Genomic DNA, 25902 nt, shown 5'->3' with positions numbered 1-25902 from the left:
TTTTTTCGAGTTTCATTATTGATTTATGCATCATTACACAAATACTTGATCGTCTGTTCGATGAGTACGTGGATCAGTGAGGGACTGCCGAAAATGATGGAATTTATACTTTTGGCTATTACAATCTTGTGCGCCGGCCACTGTGGCATGACATCGAAAATTACTACAATCGAAAGAGTTCCAAATTCAGAAATTAACTCGTTTGATCATGAGAGATACCTTTCACTGGGCGGTAGCGCGATGCTGCAGCGGTCTGAAGTAGAAATGGTCGGCGACAAGCGACGTCCTAACCGACGCGGCGTCAGACGTTTTTTCTACGGTTGTCCGTCAGTGTGTCGTTGTTACATTCAAACTGGGCCGTAAGTTTTGAGTTCATTCTGTTGTCTTTCGCTAACGAAATTCTTTTAAGTTCTTAGTTCAAACTCCTATATTCGTGTAATATTGGGAAATATGAGCATCGATGAAAATAATGTTTGTCGCGCAAAAATTAGCATCCTAGCATATATATATATTTTCAGGCAGAATTTTGGCGTCGCCAACTGCGCGAATAAAGGACTCACGAAGTTCCCGTTAATGAAGAATTATATAAATATTCTTGACTTATCGAAGAATAGGATAAAGAGTTTAAAACCTTTACGTCGATTGCCGAGACTGAAGATGTTAAACATAAAGGAAAATGCGTTGGATTCACTGGTTGGACCGAAATCTCTTCATTATCTACCGAATTTGATATTCCTCGATGTTTCATGTAATCCAGTACGGTCTATTGACAAACAGGCTTTCCTGAAAAATAAGTATCTGGATAGGCTAATTTACGATTTTATTCTGTACTTTTATCGCACGTTTGTCGTAAGAATGCAGTGTTTTGCAAGGCACACTGTCAAAGATATCTACAATCTGTTTTATTCGATGCAAAATTGCGTTTATCTTCGCGTGTTATCGTTACGGGCTGCGTGGCCGCCGCAATCAACTATCGCGTTGACCGCATCGATGTCGAAATATCTACCCGCGCAGAATTTAATATATTTAAGTCTCAGATTTAATCGAATACCCGAAGTAGAAATAGGCTTTTTCGATGGTTTCAAAAAGTTGAAAACGCTTGAGATGAATTATTGCAGAACGAAATTCAAAAAACATCAATTCATCGCGCTCAGCAATCTGCGTCATATAGATTTGCAGCAAAACAACATCAGGAATTTGAATCTTACTGATTCAATGATAACCAAGCCAAAACTACGGTTATTTTTGGCAGGGAATTCGCCTGGTTTAACATGCTTCGATAGGAGCACTTCATTCCCCCAAAACAACACACTAATTGGATTGAGAATATCATGTGTTATTGAAGCGAAAATTGGGCGAGATCCTAATAATGAATCCCCATGCCTGGTTATTAGCAAAAATACATTTGCTAATAGTCGTAGCTTCGGTGACCGAGACTTTTATCTGAAAAAGGACATAAGGAATTTACGGGAGTTGCGTTTACTAATGATTACTATAACAAGTCCTTACGTTTTCTTATGCCTGAAGACATTCGATCTGTTACCGGCCAATTCTATAGTTCATATCGCAATCAACAGTCTTACAGGACCATATAATGACTACCTTATGAAACGAATGCTTTTATTCGCGTGCGAAAGCCTCGTTTGGGGAAGGAAATTTTATAAACTGAAGTCGTTGTACCTTACTGGGACGATTATTGGCAACTGTCCTTGTCGTGTTATTTATAGCATTCTTAGTAGAGTTCCTTCACTAGAATTGCTCGATTTATCTAGAAATGGAATAAGACAATTGGATGCAAACCTATTTAAGATCATCCCTAATTTGAAGGTTTTGGTGTTGAAGAATAACAGGTTGTCATCGATTCAACCAGGTCTGTTTAAGCCATTGATGAACCTCCACACTTTGAATTTAGTATCAAATCATTTAAAGACCTTCGATCCTTCTCAAATCATGCACTTAAAAAGATTAAGATACGCAAGACTTCACGATAATGATTTCTCATGCGACTGTCAACTGAGGCCGATGCGAAATTGGCTTATAGACTTAGAAAATCATAGAAATAAGAAACATTTCTATTACGACTTAGTATCAGAATTTAATCAAAATCGGTCCACGCTCAAACTTGTATGTAATTCACCAAGAAAACTATCCGGAGTTCCTATCGTGAACTTTCAGTTATCTTGGATGGAATGTGACAACCACAAAGACATAATCATTTCTCTTTCGACTTTATGCGTCGCTGCTATTATTATGGTTATTGGACGAATTGTCGCCAAAAAGCGATGGGAAATTTTCTATTGGTGGATGGTGAATATAAATAAGCTACTACCAAAACTATTGCAAAGAAAGACAGAAGATCTTTGTAGTTCTACGTTTGACGGATTTCTGAGTCATAGTATGGAAGATCTTCAATTTGTCTATTTGAATTTCATACCCGAGATCGAAAATTCCAAAGATTTCGCTTCGAAGTTTTGCATCGAGTTTCGAGACTTTACAATCGGTGGCTACATACAAAAAAACAACATAGATGCAATTTACGGGTCTCGGTGGGTCGTGTTCTTGCTGACTGAGTCATTCATCGACGAAGAATGGGCGGAATTTGTGATAAGCATGGCGGCAAACCGGTGCGTCGAAGAGAGCAATAACATCATACTCGTGCTGAATATCGATCATATACCCGTGTCGCGCATGCCCGAATCCTTGCGGACGATCATTTCAAATGTTGTCCACATGAAATACCCGCGAAACGATAGAGGCATTTCCACGTTTTGGAAAAAAGTCCGTCTTACCCTGATCGGTAAACAGAAAAAATTCATACGACCAGCTAACATGTTTCGATCGAGCCGCTTATCCGACTGCTAAACTGATAACACTAACCTTTATTTCAATTAAGGAAAAATGCCTGTTCAAAATTTATCATCCCTATTACACAAGGGCTTTTCGAAGGATGTTGTAAAGGCATCCCAAAGAGGGCACATCGATGTTCACAAATACGATATTAGATGCATGCCGCAGCTGAAATGCATTTTTTAATTTTGCTGACGATAAAATGAGGGCAATCTCAAAAGATTTCATGTACAAGGTCGATCACAGTTCCCATGTATCTGATACCTACATAGGCTATAAACGTGCCTTGTGGCGCGCCGTATCAAATTATAAACAATATGTGCTAATAGATATATAATAACCAAGGAAAACAATTGTTATGCAGGAAGGCATTCGATCAGGTGTGTGTCAATATTCTAATGGAATGATAGTTATGTATAAATTAAATGGCTACATCCGCAACAGCGAAAACATGAGGGTAAATTGTTTATTTAATTGATTGAATAATAGTTGTATGATTGCATCTTTTTACTTTATCAGTGTCAATTCAAGGGCTTAAATTTGTATCGACTATATACATTAGTAAGGAATAGTACATAATAAATTGATGTAAAAATATCTGAAAGTTTTCCATCTTTTAGTGTGTGGTTTTAAAATCCTCTTTTTGGAAATTAGTCAAATACAGCCATTTCGATCACGGGGCTTGTAGTAGGTAGTGTAAAAGGATAATCTGTTAATCCAGTATCTATAATTTATCTCATTCGAGAATGCCAGTGTCTGTTTATCCTATCCTCGAGGTTTACAATTGGGCTATGATCGTGCGTAGTGGATTGGATAAGACAGAAACTCCCAGCCTCAAAATAACATCATAGACACTGGATTTACAGATTATCGTTTTTACATTAATCTACAACTGATAGGAGTGTGATTTCGCACCAGCCCGCAAGTTACATTAGTTCATAGAGATTCCGCTAGGGGACTGTAGAGTGCTGCCGCCACAAGCCGTATCGGTGTCCGAACGGTCTCTCGCACCTGCTTGGCTACGGATGTAAACAAATTTCTGCTTCCGGGTTTAAGTCAAAAACTTTCACGACAGTTTTTGAATCGCGAATATGTCCCGTAGTTCGACAATCGATGATCTGAAAGATGACAGAGTTCCCAGTTGTTTATATTGGTCTGAAAATGATGTTGCTGATTGGATAGAACAATTAGGGTTCCCGTGTTATAGAGTGAGTATACGCCAGTGTCAGTGACGCCGATGTGCCGGTGTGCAGCGCAGGCAGTTTTTTTTTTTGGGGGGGGGGGGGGTAGTTCATATTTGGGATGAACTGTAGCTCAGATCATCCAGTATCCATCTGTTTTCTTTTGGTGTAATGCTCTTCTTGATAATAGTAATTATTTAGGCTAATTTCTTTATCACTTCTGTATTTCAGAATTGTTTCTTAACAAATATGGTAAATGGGAGAAAATTGATTAAAGTTGATGCCTCGGCTCTACCCAGATTAGGAATAACAGACTTTGACCACATAAAGGTAAAATTCATGAGTTCAGTTTCTCCATGTCTTCTTGTTCTACCACATAGCTTAGCTGCTGTTCCAGTCAAAGGTTCGCCCTAAGAAGATTAACTGGTGTTAAAACTGCTTGTTCCCTCCACATTATTTCAGCCAGCTGTCTCAATATGAGAGCGTACGGGCAATACTTCAAAGTGAATAGGGCTCAGTCTTTGGAAACCAAGCATGATCGAAATGACATAAAGCAAAAACAAACAAACAAACAAAATAAGGGTTCAAGATCCGCTTATGCTTTATTATTGGCAGTAGTTATTTTACCTTCTGAACGCTATTTTGCCGGATATCGTCTCTAATTGGCTGGTTTACTCCGCGCATGCGTATGTGTGCGACTTCGGAAAATTCGAAGGAAGGGTGGAGAACAGAAGTTGAGAAAATAGAGCGGATAGAGCGAGGCTCGAACCCGGGCCAGTAAACTACTAGCGCAGCGTCTCCCCATTCAGACCACAGAGCTCGCTGAAAACCACCCGAATGTTTTAACTACATATAGCCTCACCTTACCCAACCCTATCCCTAGTTGTGAAACGGAACCCTCTGGACACTCTTCTCACCCTCTCGACACTAACCCCATCAAGACCCTAACCCTAAACCCAATAAAATGATTTTATTGATACATAATATATGGATCCGGCAAAATAGCGTTCAGAAGTCGGCTAAATAATCACTTCCCTATGTATTTGTTTGAGTTGGTTTAATGCCATAAGGCGCATGATAATGAATTAATTAAGAGACTTATGGACCTGGATCAAGTTCCTAGATTTGATTGCAGAGTTGGGAAATGATAACCGTGAACTTGGTCCAGATCTGTGGAACTGGGTCTTCTAGAGTACCAGTACTAGAGTACTGGTACTCTAGTAGAACTGTGGAGAGATTTAGTAGTTCTAACTCAATGGCTGCTTTATTTTCAGTTGATCGCAAAAAGTATCCGCGAGATGTTGAACATAGAGGATCCCGATTGGTCTCGTAGTATAAGTCGAGCACCGAGGAATGAATTAGGAATGTATATAGAATGTAAATCAGCTACCGGTGAAAAAATGGACAACATGACGTTTAAACAGTTTACATTAAAACATGAAGGCGTCATCTGGCAACCACCGCTAGCTAACATGTGTCTGTGCTTACCACATTAATGATATATCAGACTCAACACACCAGCAGACTGGTTCCATGGTTCTTAGCTGAATTCAGTTAGTTCATTTTTGATTAGAAGATAACTTTGAAGTCAACTTTAAACTTAAACTGCTGAAAAGGCTCTGCCTTCGTGCTCGTTCCAGAGACATGAACATGTAGAAACAACCAGAAAATCCTGCTAATGATTGTCAGTTCTGTTGATTGCCAATCCTTTTGGTGATTGTCAGTTCTGCTGATGATTGTCAGTTTTACTCAGTGTTAATTTCACGTTATTCTTTCAACAATAAAATTGTAAATACGTTCAAAAATTCATTAATATTTGTTTTTATTTCAATCTGTTTTCGCTTTGTTTTTGATTGTAAAACGATTTTACCATTTTACAGCAAAATTTCAATGAATTCATGTTTTTATTGAAAGACTAGAATGAATAATAATTCACATGAAGCACCATTTATCAGTAATACATGTTCAAGTTTTTATACAATTTCAAAACTACTTCAAATGAGGGTTAAAAAAAACTTTAATTTGAAAACTCGAGTTTTTTCAAGTAGCAAATTAGGTGAAGAGTTTTAATTGGGAAGGAGATAAACCATATCTTCAGTTTCTGCAGTTTTAGAAATCAACCTGATATTTGATTAATTCAATTTACTTTCATCTGGAGTGAGTTAGAATTATTTATGAGACTGGGCTTTGACGTTGTCACAGAGTCCAGACTTGAGACCATTTTTGGAAATAACCATTCGTAACTGGTCATAATTTTAAACATTAATATAATACAGAGTATATAAACATTGCACACAGTGATGTTGATAGAATACATACAGCCATCAGGCACCTAGCCATAATATATTGGGCACATAGCCATAATCATTACACATAATGGGCAAAGTGCCACCTAGAGGTTATATACATGATGTCACAGTGCCAAAATTGACAGCGGCTAACTGAAGTAAGAATGGCGGCCATTCAACGGACAACCAGGGGCCGATCTAAGGAATAAAAACCACTTGCCCGGGGGGCAAGTATATCTGAAATTTTACTTGCCCCCTCAAATATCCACTTGCCCTACACAGGCGGTCCAACTGATGTATCGATTGGGAAATGGCTTCGAGATATAAAAACACACTAGCCTGGGGAGAAGTGATAACGATAACCTACTTGCCCTAATGATAATATACTTGTCTCGGGCAATCGGACAAGTGCTTAGAATGGACCCTGACAACACGGAAACAATCCGTACATAACCTCCTTACAGCGCAGAATACCAAAGTTTTACCGGATTTCTGGCAAATTCTCAATTAATATAGGCCTACATCATCCTAATTCCATTTTTTTAATGAAGATCCATTAAATCAAACCTAAACGCAAAGTCATAACAAGGAATCTTACAACGAAAATACTTTCATGAATTCAAACAGATTTGAATCGAAACATCATATAAAATTTTAAGTTTAACATAGCAACATAAATAAACAAATGCTTTCAGTATCTCTTGACTGTAAATCAGATTGCATGAAATGATTGTACAATTTTGAAGACCAGACTAGAGCTACAATAGTTCCATAGATAACAATTAGATTGATGATTTGTCTGTTGTATTTACACTTGATTCATGTCCAACTAGATTAACACAGATACCATTCAACCCGACATAGTTCCACACGAGACAATTAGGATGGTGATCACACACAGTTGATTCAGCCCAGCCCAGAAACGAGTCAAATTTTGCCTGAGTCAAATAATGAAGCCGCGATCAGGCTCGAGCCAAACTTGGCACCAGTGTGACCCTGGCCTCATCTGGAACTCTTCAAAAACGTTTGTGCGATCGCATCTTAAGATAATTCTTCGGAGTTCGAATCTATTTTTAAAACAGTCAAGTCTTACCCTAATCCTAAATCTTAAAAAGCTCAACTGATACATACATGTAAGTAAAACGTTCTCGGATAAGATTGAAATAAGTACAAAAATCTTAAGTTAAATGTTTCTGATTTTTACCTGACTCTATCTTAATCGATCACCAGCAACATGAATATATTTTACATTATTTTACAAAATTCTTCTTCTAATTATTCAAATCTACATAGAAATAATACATATTTCACGCATCCACACACATCTTCATTGTAATCACACTTTCACACCTTTCCCATCTCCCATTCTTTAATCGTCGTCATCATCCAACCAGTTGTCATCATTATAATGTGAATCTTTATGCGTCGTACGGAAATCCTCCCTCAACGCATCGAGTTCCTCTAATTCACCCTGAAATATTATAAATAACATTCACTAAATTAACATCCATTTCTACAAAGAGAGATGTACCCTGTAAATCCTGATATTCTGGTGGATATGAACTGATGTATTCTCGATAGAGAAAAGAAATGAACATCCACCAATCTATGATCTCAATACTGTAGTGTACCTGTTTTCTAAAATTTTCAGAATCTATCTTAATCTCATCTTCAGAGAAACAATAATTAACATTCATTACTGTTTTGTTGAGGAATAGATGGGATTTAAATCTCAAAACTCTCAGAAAAATAAATTTTTCATATCATCAACTGTTGAAATGTTCATTACACACTAGGGTTATTAAATATATTACGGAAAATATATCCAATTATGTCAAACCTCTCAACCATAGATTCTAAAATGTTAATCAAAAACTGTAAAATTGAAAAGTGTCACTCACCCGAACTTGTATCAAATGAACGTTACGTTTATTGTTTATGTTTCTCATCGGGAAAGGATTTAAGTCATGGAACGCAATCTGCAATAAAAACGAATGCCAAAAACCATTCAACCACTGACGCGAATTATCATAGTTTTTGGGTCTACGCCATAAGAGCTATGAAGCACGAAACTGTATAATGCATGCACGCATGGGGGGCTGATTTGAAGGTTTAGGTTTCATGGTCGGTCAATGTACTCGCTGTCTTATAACCAGTCTATAATTACATTGTTTACGTTATTGAAAGAACCAAGGACAGTATTTTTACTGGGTTTAAAGACGACGAAGTTTGACGAAAATTTACAAACAGCTTTCTGACGAAAGGGCATAAATAAAAATTTCATATTTGAGATTTAATTGAATCCCCACTAATTATTTGTTCGTACCTGTGTCAAACGTCGCGTGTCCGTCATTCTTTCTCCCATATTCCGCAAGAAATTATGAGCCATCAACTGATCGCGCTGAGCGAGAATTTCATCTTCACAATATTTGAAAAACGCGATTGCGAAACGAAATAAAACCTGAAACAAATATCAACGCGATAATGTCAGAGTTCATTATCAGAGACTATGAAGAGTTAAGATTAGTTAATTTACAATCCTATAACTGTAGAGTGAAATTTTACCCAGAAAATATACAGAAAAGATCCAACATTCAGAGAGGAACGAATCTGAGAGGGTTTTCTTTAGTGCTAACAGTGGCGTTGGAAGTGCAGCGACTGCAGCGGCAAAAGCCGCGGCAATAATTTACTAATGACATTTTTTTTTCTTTGAATACCACATTTTTGAAGAAATTAAGTAAATTCGCCGATGCAATATTTAAAACCTGTCCAAAATCAGCATTTGGCTGCGGCAATCAAAAATTGCTTCCAACGCCCCTGGCTAATGATTTGTCTTTGATGTTTCAACTATATCTTAAGGTAACTTAGCGCTACCAGTCACTAAAGGAAACCAATTTGGACCTTTTTCTTTCTGAGTGGGGATGTTCTATCTTATTATTACTACACAGACTCAAGAGTGTTTCATCAGTGATTTGCCGAACTGGCTCCAGAAGACAAAATCTACCTTGCGACCTTCATAGAGAAAAGCATCCCATATTCTGAGGAATGTTTCCGCTGGAATGTTATCTACGTAGATTGTGAGGAACCAGTTGAATGTGAACAGCGTAACATCAACCTCTAACTGTTCGAGGTGACCGTCGATTCTAGGCAACTTCTCCGCTAACAAATCTTTCAAAACTCGCTGCAAATAATACAGAATACACAATATTAACTCTAGCTGATTAAAGGTATTTCTTTCTACAGGAGTAACTTACACAGGCGATTCAGAGAGTACTGGGCAGTAATACAGTGGAACCTCATAATAACAAACTCAGATACAACGATTCATCAGATATAACAAATATAGAATTTCGTCCAAAGTAAAAAGGTTTAACTAATTTCATACTGGATATAACGAACATATTTACTGGTCCCATGAAGTTCGCTGCAACGAGGTTCCACTGTAGTTAGTCCCTTGTAAAGATACACAGCTATCATAAACTCTATCGATATTTAGGGATTCGTGCCCACAACGGTTTATAATATAGGTAGCTATTGTTAGTTCATATTGTTATTCATAATGCCAATAGAAATAATAAATAGCATTTCGATAGCGCAAAAATCCTATAGAAACACTTCTCATGCGCTCCACAGGATGGAATATCATTATTTATAATGTGCCTGAAACAATTGACTTCTTAAGTGTCTTTTTGAACTGCAGTGTATCTAAAGATGCTTTGGATGTCATTTTTCATGTTTCATGATATCATTCATTGTGTAAAAGTTTATTTTTGTATGCTCAACATGAGTGGTTTTGGAACTAGCTAAAATATCCTTTTTCTAGACTTATAGACTAATTTGTGTACAGTATGGGCTTGATTCGTGGTTCTTGGAAAACTTCCATAAGTATTTTCAGCTCAATCCACAGAATAACACCCTAAGACCCTGAGTCTATCTGTCCTTGCACAAATGAACTATTTCATCGAGATTTTTACCTGGTCAGCTTGAGACGCGACTAATGTTTTACTGTAATAATCTTGAGGCATAATGTAATCTGCTATTGTAACCAGACACCAGAACGCATCTTCTTCATTGAGGAATAGCAGAGCTATAGCTACCAATCGATTCAAACCCTACATCAAAAACACAAACCAAATATTTCATATCAAGAATACCAAAGAATCAGAACAACAATGTCACAGGACACAGGAGATGAAATCAGTTTGTTTCCAATGAATTTAACCTTAGGGTCAAAATTTGATCGAGAACTGTGGAACTGGGATCTGTTTCATAAAAACACCCTGGTCCAGAGTTTTCAGATCTACTAATGATGTATGAATCTGAGCTACGTAGATCTTTAACTTGAGTAGAGCCGAGAATCCAGGTTCAGGACTCAATTAACATTGACTCTAAAAATTGTAGTTCTTTAATTTCTAAAGATTTACAGAGGTTTGAAGCGATATCTATATATCTATATATGGAGGACCGAGTTATGAAAACACTGTACATACCTGACAGTAACCAATTAGTGGATTATGCCAACTGTAAGCTAGAAGTATCCTCCTTAGTCGAGGGATACCTTCAGAACTAAGAGTCTCATAGTGTTTATTATTGGGTAACGTTCTCAATAGATCCAGCTCGATCTGAAGTAAAAATTAAAAAGAATGAATTACTTGCCGTGAATAACCAACAAGGCCCAGCTGTACAGTTAAGGCTTCGATTCAAAACCAGTCTATTACAATTATTGATTAATTAATATTTTGCTAGTTTCTGCCATCTGACTCATAGATACTTCTGTGTGTGGTGTGAAAGAGAGTTTGATTGGGTCTATGAAGGTTGCATGAAGCTCTTGTAATCATTTATACGTTTCTTTACGCGTCCCTCCGATTTGAAATTATGCATATGTATCACCATTGTAAAATCATAATCCAGAACGGTAGATAAGATTATTATCATTCTTTTACTATCATAAAAGAGAAGAGTTGTTGAGAAGCGGTTTCAACCTGAAATCAAATCTATAAGGAAACTGTGTAACTGGACAGTAAGCTGTGAATATAATAATAAAACCGGTACCTGTTTCGCGGCTGGATTGTGTTTACTCTGTCTGAGTTTTGATGATAGAATATTTGAATAATAACACGGTCCGTACATCTCTTTATATTTACCAATTCTCATGTTTATACACCTAAAACGATAATACACAGACTATTAGACAATTCTTCAGGAACTCAATCCTTGCCCTCCTGACATACAGTATTGTACGTTACATTCTGACAGAGTTAGAGATTTAAAAATTTTGTTCAAAAGTTAAAAAAGAGAAAGTTAAAAGTTGTAGTTTGAATTCATATGTGTTGAATTGAGCTGGTTCCACAGTTCTCAGTTAGAATTCGACTCCAGAGCCAATTATTTTGAGTCAAACTTCACTGAAGAACGGGTCCCGCGGCCAGTTGCACAATCATGACTTAAGTCTGAAAGTGGTCCTATATCTTAAGAGTCTAAGTAAGTTGTTAGATTGGCTATAGAACTAAGTTAGTTTTGGACTGGTCGTAAGTCTAAGCTGCGACTAAGCAACCAGCCCTGAGGCCTATGGCGCCAACATAAACTCGCATATTTCCGATTATTGAAGTCAGACTCTTACCCTTTCCAGACTTTCTCTTTATATTCATATGGAACTCCTGAGCGAATTAAAGTCTTCAGTTCTAGACTCGGAGTCATCTCTTTAATTCCTAAACTAACAAAGTAATTCTCCCACTTCACCCTCACGGACGTCTCAGATTCTTGATCCTGAAAATATGACAAAACCGTCCAGAAATACAGATTTTAAAATACAGGTTTTAATATTCACACAGCAGATCAGACTGTCTGATATCTCTTGATTGTAGTAATTTTCTAACACAAATGAGAGTAATTTTATATCAAACTAGAACAAGAAATTATTCCGATTTTGAGAATATTTTGATATTTTTGGCAGTAGTTGAGGTCTTAAAAAGAGTAGAAACTACTCTTAATAGTGGTCGTAGTCAGGTAAAGTCACACTTGACTAAGTGCTCATCACATTACTGAAGACATCTCTTATTTTTTGGCCCTAAACATTATTTCCGAATCAATCCACACAAGATCTAAAGTTGTCATTTGGATAAATCGTCGATACAATTTGACAAGACTGGAAGACTGTTATCAATCTCAGTTTTTGTATTTAGAATTTACAAGTATAGTGGAACCTCGTTTACAAGACATCCAATAACACGATTATTATCCAAAATAGGAAGATTTCGATAATTGTTATTCTGGATAAAACGAACTTTCAGTTATAACCAACAGATTTTCTGGCCCTATGAAGTTCACTGTATCTAGGTTCCATTGTGAAAACCCACCGTTGATATTATACTGTTTATTGTCTGACAGTTACAGAGTTTATCTAAACTCCACCATCAAAGAAACCAAAATGATAGAATAATGAATTGCAGTAATATCCTTACTCGGTACAGCTGTACTTCCCAATCAGTCACTTGCCGGTTCAGACTGAATGGAAGACTGTTTGGATGAACCGGAACCGAATTTCCAATTATGTACTCCGTTTAAAAAAAAAATTCTGTTAACTCGACCGCCGATCACACAACTATGCCTGTATTTCAATTTCCAATTTCAAAATCAAACCCCCTGTTTCGCTCCCGGCAGGTGTGGTGGGTCTGTAAGGGACACTCAATCGAAAAATCAAACGAACTTTACCAACCAGATAAATAAATAACGGGGACAATCCCTATTTTAAGATCAAACAACTGTACTTTTAAATTACTGTAATTCATTATTATATCATTTAGGGTTTCTCTCATGATGGAGGTGAGTTAAACTCCGAAACTATCAGGCAATAAACGTTTTAATATCAATTGTGGGTTTTTACTTGATAAAATGACAAATTTTCACTGTATGTGTCAAGCGTATTGACGCTATCATTCAGGCTCTGCACATGAGTGTCAATTCAACACACAAATGAATTCTAGTTATTATATGCCACATATACAGTTAAATTCATCAGATGTTCAAATTTGAATGAATAGGTTTGATCAATACCAAAATTTTGAAGTCGATTTCAGTTGATTTATCCAGGCATTCAATGGAAAATTGCAGCTTTTCAAATCATACCTAACAATTCAATTTCATAGATATACCCGGTAGATACAATTAGTTGAAGTGATATGAATCAGGTTTTTAAATACGTCCAATTATTCTAATTAAACCAATCTGAGCAATTGCTGCAATGAAAACTGAATTCTCATGAGCAGAGAATGAAATGATTAAGTGTCAATGTTGACAAAGAGATGACAATGACTGTAGTGAACTGATCTAAATCTCAGTATAGTTAACGAATAAAAACCCACAGTAGATTTGTATAATTTTTTTTTGTTCCCCTGAAGATGAGGTTTAGTTTTAACCTCGAAACCGTTAGGAAATAAACTTTTTCTACAAATCTACTCTGGGTTTTTATTCATGGGACAATATCTATAACTCGGCACTCCATTACACTACAAGGTGGTTATTTGAGTGCCCCACAAATTTCTGGTGTTAATTACTGTATATCATCAGTTTTGCAATTTTACTAGGTGAATAAAATGAAAAATTAACTTCTTCAAGAATTTAAAGCAATTATTGGGTGAAGCGTTGAAGGCACCGAAAAACTGATAATCAACTGATTTCAAAATTTTTTGGTAGACCCGAAGAATCAGAGATAAGCGATAAGCTTACCGTGATTGTTTTTGTGATTTCATCGGCGTTCCGTTCTAACTGCTTCGCGCGAGCTAAAACTGCATCGTCTTCCAGGTCGAACATGGGTTTATAGAAACCGTAGCGATCGCATTCTTTAGAGCTGCGAAATACAAAGAAAATACGATCATAAGTACAGTCTCCAGGAATCAGCTAAACACAGTCTATACCAGTCACCATATTTGTTTCTATAGCTGCCAATTTAATATTCAAAGATCAGTCAGATTTTAAAAGAAAATACCCTGAGCCTCTTATGATAAGTCAAAGCCCTTCTTTGTTCTATAACTAACTTAACATCAAGACTTGTCAGATTAAGTAACAAATGCGCCACTAGGCCTCAAGACTCTTTTTTAATTTGCTCGGAATTATTGAGGTATTACCTGTAGTCAATATGATCAATTTTACTGTGAACTTCGCTTTCCATCGCATCTTCTAACAATTGACTAACCATTTCTTGCGTTTTACATTCATCTCCACCTTAAATTATAAAGACATTTAACATAACTTCAGCATGTTCACAAATCCAATATATTGATTATTCGTGTACGTATAACTCTCATACACCACGGTCGGCCGACCCCTTATTTGGCTAATCAGTACAGAATCTTGTAACAGACACGGCCTGTCTTCCGAGGTAAGTCGATGTCCGTATTTCAAGCACTTCGGCTTTCGTTATTTTCTTATCAGGATACATTAAAATAAAAAAGACAATTTTAGGGGTGGAGTGGCCCGGGGTTCGGGTGTAGGGTATCCAGGGCGAGATATCACGAATCCCGACATCGAATGTTTCACAATAATCACACAAAATATTTGTCCATGCTTGAAGCTGTAACACATGTATATTTCAGTTGGATGATAAATGAAGTGTTATGCAGCAGGTGTCAGAGAGGAGTGTCACATTCGCTCAACCTCAAATACGTCATTACTGGAATCTGCTTTACAATAATTCTATTATGATTTCTATACCACGAAATATGTCTACGATGAATCGACGAATGATTCCTTCTAGACTCCATCGAGAATCAGTTCATCCTATTTACCAACAATAATAATTTTACTGAATCTTTATAGTTATTGAGAATGAGAAGTTTGTCATTAGGAACTAAACGTAATATTACTGCATTGTTGAAGTCATCGAGAATGAGATGGTCATCATAGCTTTACCCAATTGTCAAAAGTTATTGACAACGAGAATGTCGTCATTAGTAACTCAACATAATTTCACTGAATTGTTGAAGTCATTGAGGATGAGAAGATCTTCATCAGAAACTAATCAAAATTTTACTGAATTGTCAAAGTTATTGAGAATGAGAAAGTCATCATCATTAGTAACTAATTTCACTGAATAGTTGAAATCACTGAGAATGAGACGGTCGTAATTAGCAACTGATCATAATTTCACTGAATTGTTGAAGTCATTGAGGATGAGAAGACCTTCATCAGAAACGAATCATAATTTTACTGAATAGTCAAAGTTATCGAGAATGAGAAAGTCATCATCATTAGTAACTAATTCTACTGAATAGTTGAAATCACTGAGAATGAGACGGTCGTTAATTAGTAAGTGATCATAATTTCACTGAATTGTTGAAGTCATTGAGGATGAGAAGATCGTCATCAGAAACTAATCATAATTTTACTGAATTGTCAAAGTTATCGAGAATGAGAAAGTCATCATCATTAGTAACTAATTTTACAGAATAGTTGAAATCACTGAGAATGAGACGGTCGTTAATTAGTAACTGATCATAATTTCACTGAATTGTTGAAGTCATTGAGGATGAGAAGATCGTCATCAGAAACTAATCATAATTTTACTGAATTGTCAAAGTTATCGAGAATGAGAAAGTCATCATCATTAGTAACTAATTTTACAGAATAGTTGAAATCACTGAGAATGAGACGGTCGTAATTAGTAACTGATCATAATTTCACTGAATTGTTGAAGTCATTGAGGATGAGAAGATCTTCATCAGAAACGAATCATAATTTTACTGAATTGTCAAAGTTATCGAGAATGAGAAAGTCATCATCATTAGTAACTAATTTCACTGAATAGTTGAAATCACTGAGAATGAGACGGTCGTAATTAGTAACTGATCATAATTCTACCAAAGGTATTTAGTCATCCGTCTTCGTTAAGAAAGTGAGACACTGTTACCTGTAGTAACCATATCGATAAACATCCTCCTCACGGATCGTCCCTCGTCTAATCCTGCCTTCTGTTTCTCGTTTAAATCCAATAAACCTCTCGCCGTTTCTCGTATCTCGTCGACTCTGACGTCGATATCTCGTCGCATATCGCTGAAACTGCTCGATATTTCGTCGACTTTCAGGGAGAAAAACTTCCGCACGAATCTCGCGACCGGCATCAATATTTTGCCCTCGCTTTCGTGTAGTATTTCAGGTTTTCGACGGTTTATCGAAAGTTCACACGTACTTTCACTCACATCGTCATTTCGTATTCTACGACGGGATTCGTCGTCGGTATCTCGAGACCAGATCAGGGCAGTCGTGGCCGATTCTTTCAGGGGCAGATTTCGCTGTAATCTAACGGTATAAACCGGTCGAATCCGGCCGCGGTTATGGATATAACGACTAACTACGTCTCCGCAATGTTCGTGTTTGTTACTTTCGAAATCTTCCTCGAATTTCAAATATCCGTCTAAAATATCGTTATTCACCTGCTGATCGACCGTGAACTTTTTACCACTATTGTTCGACGCCTCCATTTTGTATTTAAGATTTCGTAAACATTTTGTTGTAATAATTTCGATTTCGGGTTGTGATTTCGTTTCTTCGTCCGCTTCAATTATCGCCCATTCTTCCGGCTTAAAATCGATCGCGTTTTTCGATTTGCGTTTTTCCGTTTTTCGTTCTATCGGCAAATAAACGTTTCCGATAACGCGACATATCATATTTCGAAATTAAACTTAGTCTCGTGTTGCCAGTCCGCTGTGAATGAATGTTTACTGAAATCTGACCTTCGTGCGAAAAACACTAACGACAATTGTCATGAAACGTGTGCTGAAATGCACACGGTACTGGTGTCCTGTGTGCAAGGTCTTTCATTCCCTAATAACCAATTAACAATTAAAGTCTGTCCCAGTGTTGTTACAACAGAAATCCATAGACAATTAAAGCAGTAATCCTTAAACATTGATGAACAGTTATATACCACCCAGTTAGTTTGTCTTCACTGCAATAGACATGTACGTAATAATTCTCTGATTTCAGTGATTATTACACAATTCTGTTGCAGTTACAGCGAGTAACACAGATAGAGTGAGGAGAACCAGTCACTCATACTGTAATCGAGTGTATATCATTCATATGTACACCGCAGACGACAATGTGAGAACAGCTGATCGCAACAACAGCGAACGATAAACTACAGCTAATCTCACAGCACTCACACCACAAACAGCTGGTCAAAATATCACTCAGGCAGTGTGTTTACATTGGAAAAAATCCATACATTTAATAATACAGGAAATATTCCAATCAATTTGTTCAAATCGAAATGAGAAAAAAAATAAACAAGAGTAATTTACTCTCCCAGTTGCGTTCTCTGAGGGTCTTGAAATTCTCATAAGTGCTTATATGAGGGAATTACTTTTGCTCTTAGTTTTGAATATGGCTCATAGAGTTGAGTCTCTAAACGTCACTACTCTCTAAGTTTTTGAAATAGCTCAAAGAATTGAGTCAGAACATCAACTGTCTTCGTTATTGAAAATTCTCTGAGAATGGAGTCTAAACATTAACTGCCAACATTAACATTAACTGTTTTTTAAAATGGCTCATAGAATTGAGTTGAAACGTTAAGCTACAAGATAGTTTTTTTCTTTTTATTGTGGGTTCTATCTACTATAAACTGCCAATTTTTTTGAAGATCAATTTGAATAACGAACCAAAATATTCTACTAACTGGGGGCATTGTATAACTATAAAAACCCTGTGAGACATGTTGTATCATATCTGAAACAAGCCCCAACTCACGATTATTGTCAACGGTGAAATTCTATTGTATACAAGAGAGTGATAGAAATTAAATTTTTAAAAGCCTTTATTGCCGAATTTGAAATGAAATTAAGAGATTATTCTGATTTAACCGTCCACAGCTAATGCTTAAGGCCTTTATTTATTAAGACTTGTCTTCTCTTAGAAAATATTAAACTCAAACCTGGGAAGCTCAAACTTGCAAAACCCTGTAAGAATAGACTTGTAATTTCTTACCTCTTTGCGGAGTGTGCAATTGGTTTAGAAGCAGAAGGTGCCGAGAATGAGTCCGGTAATAACGTGCCTCCATTTCCGCATACTTCCTGAAATCACAGAATTGTCGGAAATTTTTACGGCGAATGTACGAAGTATATTCACAGCTCGTTGCAAACTCGATTCTTACCCCTCGAAATACGACTCTCTAGTTTCACTGTCGCTTCTCAATTGGTTCAATTCCATAATCTCAATATTCAAGAACTTGTTCTGAATCTCATAAGCCTGCACCTCGTCCTGACAATACACAATATCATTAAACATACACTTCACTTAGACCCAACTATTTGACATATCGTAATGATACGTTCAGTAATAAACTATTAATCAATTATTTCACTGCCTAAGATTCGGATATTTTACCATAATCTACTTCTCGATATAGACCTTCTGGCCATTTAGATATTTAGGGGTCTGTATTGGTTGTTAGACAACCAATATAGGTAATATAATGTTATAAGCGCTACTATATTGAAAATTATGAGATAAGTCTTTTTCAAAATAAGATATTATTCGCCTTTTTTCAATTCTCAAGTATTTTTCAGTTGAACATTCAGAACCAAGGTCCCAAACTCTCTGTTAAATTAGTTCCTTTCCAATGCTTTTTAACTCTTGAATCCCAACTTGAACTATGAAAATAGATCGCGATCTGCCGCTCTTCCATTATAAACCTCTTTAAAATCAAAACCAACATAGGATCAAGTTTCTATCTGTTACGGTTTTCACGAAATAAGTATTTGAATTTAGGTTGTCATGTTTTGTCTAATAAAAGCAGTGAAACAATTCGTTGGTGAAACCATTTAGAGAAAAACAGTTGAACCTCGATACAAGGAAATTGGATTCAACAATTCATACCCTATAAAAAATATTGAGTTTCGTCCCAAGTGAGAAAATTTGATTAATTTCATACTAGATATAACGAACTATCGGTTATAATGAACATATTTTCTGGTCCCTTGAAGTTCGCTGTAACGAGGTCCCACTGAAGGAAGATAGGTCAGGTGACGGGTTAACATGAAAACGAACCTGCAGTTTTTCGAGCTCTGTTTCTAATATTTCCGCGTTGTTTTTCTTCATTGAAACTTGTTTGTTCGTCGCGTTTTGATCGTCGTTATTTTGGTGTTCGTTTTCCAAAGCGAACAGTTGATTCGTTAAGGACATGACCACTTCGTCTTTGGCTATCAACGATTCCTGATACATCGATATTTGTTCGTTTAGATTACGACATTCTTGTTCCGTTCGACTGAAACACACAACAAAATTCAGTCAGGATTTACAGATGATGATTTACAGAATAAATTTGAATTAGTTTCAATTTAAAATAAGTAATGAGGCGAGTAGTACTGTATAGGTTAACTATTTATTTGACGCACGAGCTTTCGCTTCTAATGAATAGAAGCTTCATCAGGTGAATGAGTCAGTCACCTCATTCACCTGATGAAGCTTCTATTCATTAGAAGCGAAAGCTCGTGCGTCAAATAAATAGTTAACATATCGGTATACAGTACTACTCGCCTCATTACTTATTTTTAAACCTGGTTAACACGGCTACTCTACGAATATTTTCGATTTAAAGTATAGATTGATAACCAGTCAGATTCACAGGTCATCAGATTGAAATCCTGATCTGTATCAAATCAAAAACTCGGTCTCAACTCGAAAGCATTGGTTACGATGCCATCGACAGACTGCGTGATAACAAGCCAGTCCCAGCCTATATTTTATATATCTACAACCATATAATGTGATTAAAAAATACCCATAAATACAATCAAACTCGTTTGTCAACACAATACTGAAGAAACTTAAGTGAAGTCGTCAAATTACGGAAGTCATCTGAAATTTCGTTCAGCGTATTTCCAATTTTCTATCAAGTGTAAGTCGTCAACATAATGATGACTTAAGTGAGTTTGATAGTACACGTATATGAAACAACTTTAATGATAGAGGGAGCTCCATCCTAATTATCACATGACGTCGAAATCAATTCAGAAAAGTCACAGTCTATGTACCGGGTAGTGGATACTGAAGAACCGACCACAATATTTTAGGATTTAACAATGAAAATCTGTTACACTGATGTTTTGGGTAGAACTCTTCTTCATGGATTCATTTGTAATGATTACTGTAATTCATTTCAAATAAATCTCTGAATAAAAGTAGCAGCACTCTATCCGAAATGTCAACGTAAAAGATTTTCAATAGTTTTAGACACATATTAAGTATATAATTGAAGCGACGCGTATCCAGGACTCAGTTCCGCAGTTTGATTCTGAGGGGTTAAATCAGTACGTTTCAGATGTTTGAACTAATCGAACTGTAGAAACGCGTTCAGAATTGTATCAGCTTTCTTACCGTATTTGATATCGAAGAAGTTCAATTTCTTCCTGTGAACTCGCGAGTAAATGTTCTAAATTCACGATATTGCAATCTCTGGTTTTCAGTAATTCTACTGTATCTTGTTCGCTTTGCTGCATTTTATCAATAAACGTTTTCCTAGCGGAATAAAAGAAAGATTTCGATGTTACGCACTTATTCCGTCAATTAAATCAATTCATTTTAGAATGATTCTAATAATAATAATGAAAATGATGTGTCTCATATAGCGCAAAATCCAGTGAAGCCGCTCAGAGCACTTAACTTTCCAGTATTATTACCCCCAGCCTATTAACTAACCATTTATCAGTCATCTTTCCCTGGGGAGAAGTAACATCTGAGCAACTACTGAGCACTCAGGAGTCATCTATCAGGCCAGGTACCCATTTACTCCTGGGCGAAGAGAGGCAATGAAGATAAGTGTCACAGTAATAATAACAATAATGATAATAATGTACCAGGATCGAACCTTCGACCTGGCTTCCCAGAGTCGAAAGTTCTAACCACTTGGCCACACCGCTTGCTAATTTCAAAAGTTGCATTAAATTAAACAGGGGAAAGATGAAAGACTGATGATTAAAACTGCAGATTTATTGCGGTACCTATCAGGATCAAGTTCCACAGTTATCAGTTAAAATTAGACTAGATTGGATGGAGATGGAGATAAAGTAATGGAGAAGAATGTAATTTCAACTGTAGTCAAATTTAACCGTGAGCCGTAAAACTGGGGTCTGATCGTGCACATATCCAACTTATGATTTCAAAATTTCCGATTTCAAAATCAAATCCCCTGTTTCGCTCCTGGCAGGTGTCGTGGGTTTGTAAGGGACACTAATTGAGCATCAGTTTAACAATGCTTTGCAGTTCAAATGAGCAAATTTGATATGAAAGCTGATTCGAGTATGGAAGATGTTGAAGCACAGTGAGTTGAGGAGTAAATTCTTACTGAGTTAACTTTTCCCGATTTAAGAGATCAATCTGTTTTTGCTGTACGATTACGAGGTCTTTATGAGCGACCAAATCATCTTCGACCGACTGTAAATCATCTTTTAACGAATTCACGTAAACCTGAAGCTGAAATCCGAGTATAATATAGGTGATTTTTCAATTTTCCAAAAATGGGGCCTTCATGAAAGTGAACCGATACAATCATACTACAAGGATGTCAACATTTTAGTGGTGACTGATAGATTGAGGTGATTTTCGAAAAATGTCTCAAGAAAGTTGCCCTCAGCAAATACTACATGTAGTGCAAAATGAATTTCCCCAATATTTAGAGGAAAATTGATCGAATTTCCAAATATATCCCAACTGGAAAATATTATGCCATAAGATTCCTCTCGGTACTTTGGGGACCATGGACTGTTCAGTTCAGTCATGTTTGTCAGGGATTTCGTTGTCACTGACCTGTTTACATTTAGCACACATGACATCGTTCAAATTTGCTGGCATCACGACCTCTTCATCGGTTGACTTTGTTCTGCTGACAAACTTACGTCTGAGTGAGGCTAAACCAAATCTCGAATCCCGATTAGAAGCACCAGCTGAACCAGAACCAGAACGAGAACGAGAACCAGCAGCATCCCCTCCTTTCACTGTTGATGTAGCTGTAGTTTCATTCTCTTCAGGTAAAACTGCGTAGAATGCAGATTGTCTTTGTCTCAGCTGCTGCTGTTGTTGTTGTCTATTCATAGGTTTCTGATTCGACATTGTTGCCGATGATGCGATCTCACAACCTTCCGTTATATCTGAAAATATCACAAAATTTGTATCAAAATTTGTTCTCCTATATCTGCATATCTGGGGCAGATTTTTTGTTGTGATGAAACGACGACATCGGCAACTGGTGAAGTTGATGATACTACATGAATTATTTCCTGCCTTTTCAGAAAAAACACCAGCTTCGAGAAAAAGAAGGCACCATACACCCTTAAAACATGCCTCTGAATAGATGGGATCAGTGATCAGGGTGCAATCAACTTGCAAATCCAAAATGCCCGGATAGAACCTAAATTTTTTACTGACCAAAAATTCCCCCATTTAAATCATAAGATATCCTCAGTGGTGGGGTTGAAGATGCGAACAATTCAAATTCCCAGACTTTTCCCTGATCTGTACGAACCCTGATGGCTCATAAACAAACTTCAGTTAGAACCTTTCAGTAGTCGGGCAGTAAGGTATGTTCGGAATTTCACCTGTTCCTACAGCTGTTTGTAACACAGATTTCCTTTCTCCTCTCATCATCGCGAATGTACTTCTTAAATCAGATTTCCAATTGTTCCACGTGAACGCCGACGACTGACGCTGGTGTGATTTCGTCGCTACGGTCTCCTCCGTCACCGGTATGATTATATTCGGTAATTCGTCCTCTTCGGGCTCCGACGAAAATAACGATTCTTTCTTCTCATCGCCGATCAGCCCGCTGACCGGGATCTAAAAACGCAGCAGAAATCATAGAATATCTTTTATATATTACAGGCAGTCTGTATACGAGGAAAGGGTCAAAAAAGGCTCCAGAATTGTTTTGAATGAAGCCACTAATCAACACCTATATGAAATACCACATTAAGAGATGAGTTTTTTTTTAAAACCTCAACTCGCTAAGCGCCACGCAGGGCATTATAAGCAGGTTCGATGTTTTTCCCAATGGGGAGAGGCCAGAGAAGAACCTTCCACCAAGAAACTCTGTCGCCACCAAGGTTTGAACCCATAAACCGTGGGTTGACGAGACCAGTGACCAGCCACTTAAACCACTCGGCCACTGCGCCTTACAAGATATAAGAGAGTTATAAATGTTTCCATGAGTCGAGTTAATATTCAGTGTTTAAATATCCTCATATAGTCTCCATGAATACTACAGATGTTTTAAGGCAGATTATTGCGATTTTTCCTCTCCATTCTTGCAGACAAGAAGTCCGTTGATCGTTCACTTACTTTGAAAGCTTTATCTTTAGTATTTCGTTCAGATTTCGCTGTCAGGCGATGGCTATAATAACGTCTTCGTTTCTGTAATTCCTGTAACCAGTACATCATTGTCTGTCGATCTTGAGCGTCTAAATAATTCATTCGACTTTTGTTGCTACAAAAAAGTTAACAGTATTTCAATGATTATAACAATAATAATAATTATTTTCTACGATCAAGCGTTGAGTTTTAGTTTCACAGAATTGCGTTAAATTTGACGAAGAGTTTACTAATTCCAATTTAATTTCAATTTTTGCAAAAACAAATCGAAGGTAATTCGATGATTGAATTCAACAAGTTTTAGTTTTACCGAATCACACAAAATTGGATTCAGTGTTAATTAATCAATCGCTTTCAATCTAATCTAAACTTAAGATAAAGACTCTAAAACTCTGAACGATTCAATAAGGACTTAAAATGGAGACATTAAACTACAAATATCGAAGTACTCTTCAATAGTCAGGGCTCAATGCAAAACACTCCGACAATTACTCACTAAACAAAACAGTTCTAAACCCATAGTTCTAGAGATAACCTGCAAAATCAGCTGGTATTCAGGCGGTTCTTCATGTCATCTCTTAGAGATCAAAACTTAAACTGACATGTGGAACTCGGTGGGGCTACAACATAGGCATTATTGGGTCGACTGACACACTCCCTTAGACTTAGAGAGACTCACCATATTTGAAAGAGTCCGGGTTTATCTTTGTTAGAAGCATCAAAAGTAAAAGTAGCCGATGAAATATCGATCTCACCGATCGGTAGGGGATCTGTCGCAGCTCGGTAATAATACAGTTTACAATTATTATCCCCGTAAACGAACCAACGAGTTTTAAACGATTTTATCAAACTTTTCTCCGTTAATTTCGACAGATATCCGCACAATCGATGTTCGGAATCTGGTGGTAATTTCGGTGGGTTTTTACCAGTGCTGTCACCGGTCAATGTGGCCGCGCTCGCCGCCGTATCAGCGCTGTCAATGTCATCATCCAGAGGATGTTTTTTACTTCCGGGTTCGGGGAATGCGACTTCGGCGCCGTTCGGAGCTTCGGGGACCACTTCGAAACTATCATGGCTACTCGGCTCGCTAGGGTACGTATCGGTGGATGATTTGTCGATGTTGCCGAAGTCTGACAACCCATCGGTAGAACTCGTGGAACTGTTAATCGCGTTGCAAATTTCCCCGGCAGCATCTCCTCCGCTACTGGCTTCCATTTTACAAAGTGCTAATCGTCGGATGTAGGACTAAGTAAACTAGCCGGATGCGGACTTTCGATTGTCGGCGGGATCGCTATCGAATATGGGACTCCCGGTGCATTATTTTCCTAGGTGATTTGGGTGAATGCGGTGAATGTCCGGGCGACTGTTTCTATACTGGCGTCAAATAAGTAATAAAGGAGGATTACGGGGTCTCGACCCTCCGTTGTCTGTTGAGGCAAGCATATTCAATGATGAACTTAAACCACGCTCAAATCTCCCAAGTTCAGTGGCGAATGAGCCTCATATACGTCGTCGTCCTGCTGCAGCAGAAAATTATGAATGCCCGAGTCCTGCAGCACAAATTATCATGCATTTCAGTCATTGAATATAAAAAAATTCTGGGAAAACTCCATTATATCTGGGCACCCCTCTGCCCAATTAGTACCCCGCCCATGCAGGGCCGGTTCAAGGTTTCAGACCAACTATTCTATGCAAACCAGTCTTGATTTGTGACTGCCACTGGGTGCCCTTTTGCCCGCCACTTCCCGCTATCTCACCGACTTAGTTTTCAAACTTTTTCTGATGATAGCTTTCCAGGCAAAAAACAATGAGATGCTCTATCAAAAATATACCTTAGCTTCATAGCCATCAATTCAGATCCTGGGGCCAGTTCCTTAGGAGTGAATGCGGCATCACCAGAGACCATCTGCACTGTCATCGCTTAGATCTAAGACCAGTCTTAGACCGTCTTAGTTCTACGGCTGATCTAACATTACTTAAGATCAGTCTAAAATTTTGGTTCTCGGACCCGTCTAAGCTCATTTTGGTTCTATAACCAATCTAAAAATTAAGACCAGTCTATTAAATGCATTCTGGTTCTAATGAAGCCCAGTCTGATGAGGCAGAGACTTAGGACCAGCCAAAGACCCTCTTAGTTCTGAAGCCAATTTAACAAGTTAAGATCCCGAGGAATATGGAATCGCGCCCTGATTTACCAGACAAATTGAATCATGTTAATAGCAACGAACTTTCGG

At 37.4% G+C, this 25902-nt stretch overlaps 3 protein-coding genes across 3 annotated transcripts; 2 read left to right on the top strand and 1 right to left on the bottom strand.

The window, feature by feature from the left end:
* The first annotated feature begins 564 nt into the window (after positions 1 to 564).
* LOC141898361 (uncharacterized) lies at positions 565 to 3392 on the top strand. Its single transcript, XM_074784214.1, has one exon. It carries the CDS (start codon positions 574 to 576, stop codon positions 2860 to 2862), a length of 2289 nt encoding a protein of 762 aa, XP_074640315.1. The 5' UTR covers positions 565 to 573; the 3' UTR covers positions 2863 to 3392.
* Positions 3393 to 3875: 483 nt separating this feature from the next.
* Positions 3876 to 5820, top strand: LOC141900320 (sterile alpha motif domain-containing protein 15-like). Its single transcript, XM_074787152.1, has 3 exons — positions 3876 to 4055; positions 4260 to 4358; positions 5303 to 5820. Exons 1-3 carry the CDS (start codon positions 3939 to 3941, stop codon positions 5522 to 5524), a joined length of 438 nt encoding a protein of 145 aa, XP_074643253.1. The 5' UTR covers positions 3876 to 3938; the 3' UTR covers positions 5525 to 5820.
* Positions 5821 to 5864: 44 nt separating this feature from the next.
* LOC141898360 (TBC1 domain family member 2B-like) lies at positions 5865 to 24883 on the bottom strand. Its single transcript, XM_074784213.1, has 19 exons — positions 24348 to 24883; positions 23639 to 23783; positions 22900 to 23137; positions 22112 to 22452; positions 21651 to 21778; positions 20684 to 20824; positions 19355 to 19571; positions 18459 to 18565; positions 18293 to 18378; positions 14437 to 14533; positions 14039 to 14159; positions 11934 to 12079; positions 11369 to 11480; positions 10807 to 10938; positions 10291 to 10428; positions 9321 to 9497; positions 8643 to 8777; positions 8218 to 8295; positions 5865 to 7787 (listed from the first exon to the last, which is right to left on the bottom strand). Exons 1-19 carry the CDS (start codon positions 24881 to 24883, stop codon positions 7686 to 7688), a joined length of 3177 nt encoding a protein of 1058 aa, XP_074640314.1. The 3' UTR covers positions 5865 to 7685.
* Between the last annotated feature and the right edge of the window lie 1019 nt (positions 24884 to 25902).

The sequence above is a fragment of the Tubulanus polymorphus genome, chromosome 2, assembly GCF_964204645.1.
Source record: "Tubulanus polymorphus chromosome 2, tnTubPoly1.2, whole genome shotgun sequence".
Classification (NCBI taxonomy): domain Eukaryota; kingdom Metazoa; phylum Nemertea; class Palaeonemertea; order Tubulaniformes; family Tubulanidae; genus Tubulanus; species Tubulanus polymorphus.
This window is presented reverse-complemented; position numbering and strand designations above follow the sequence as displayed.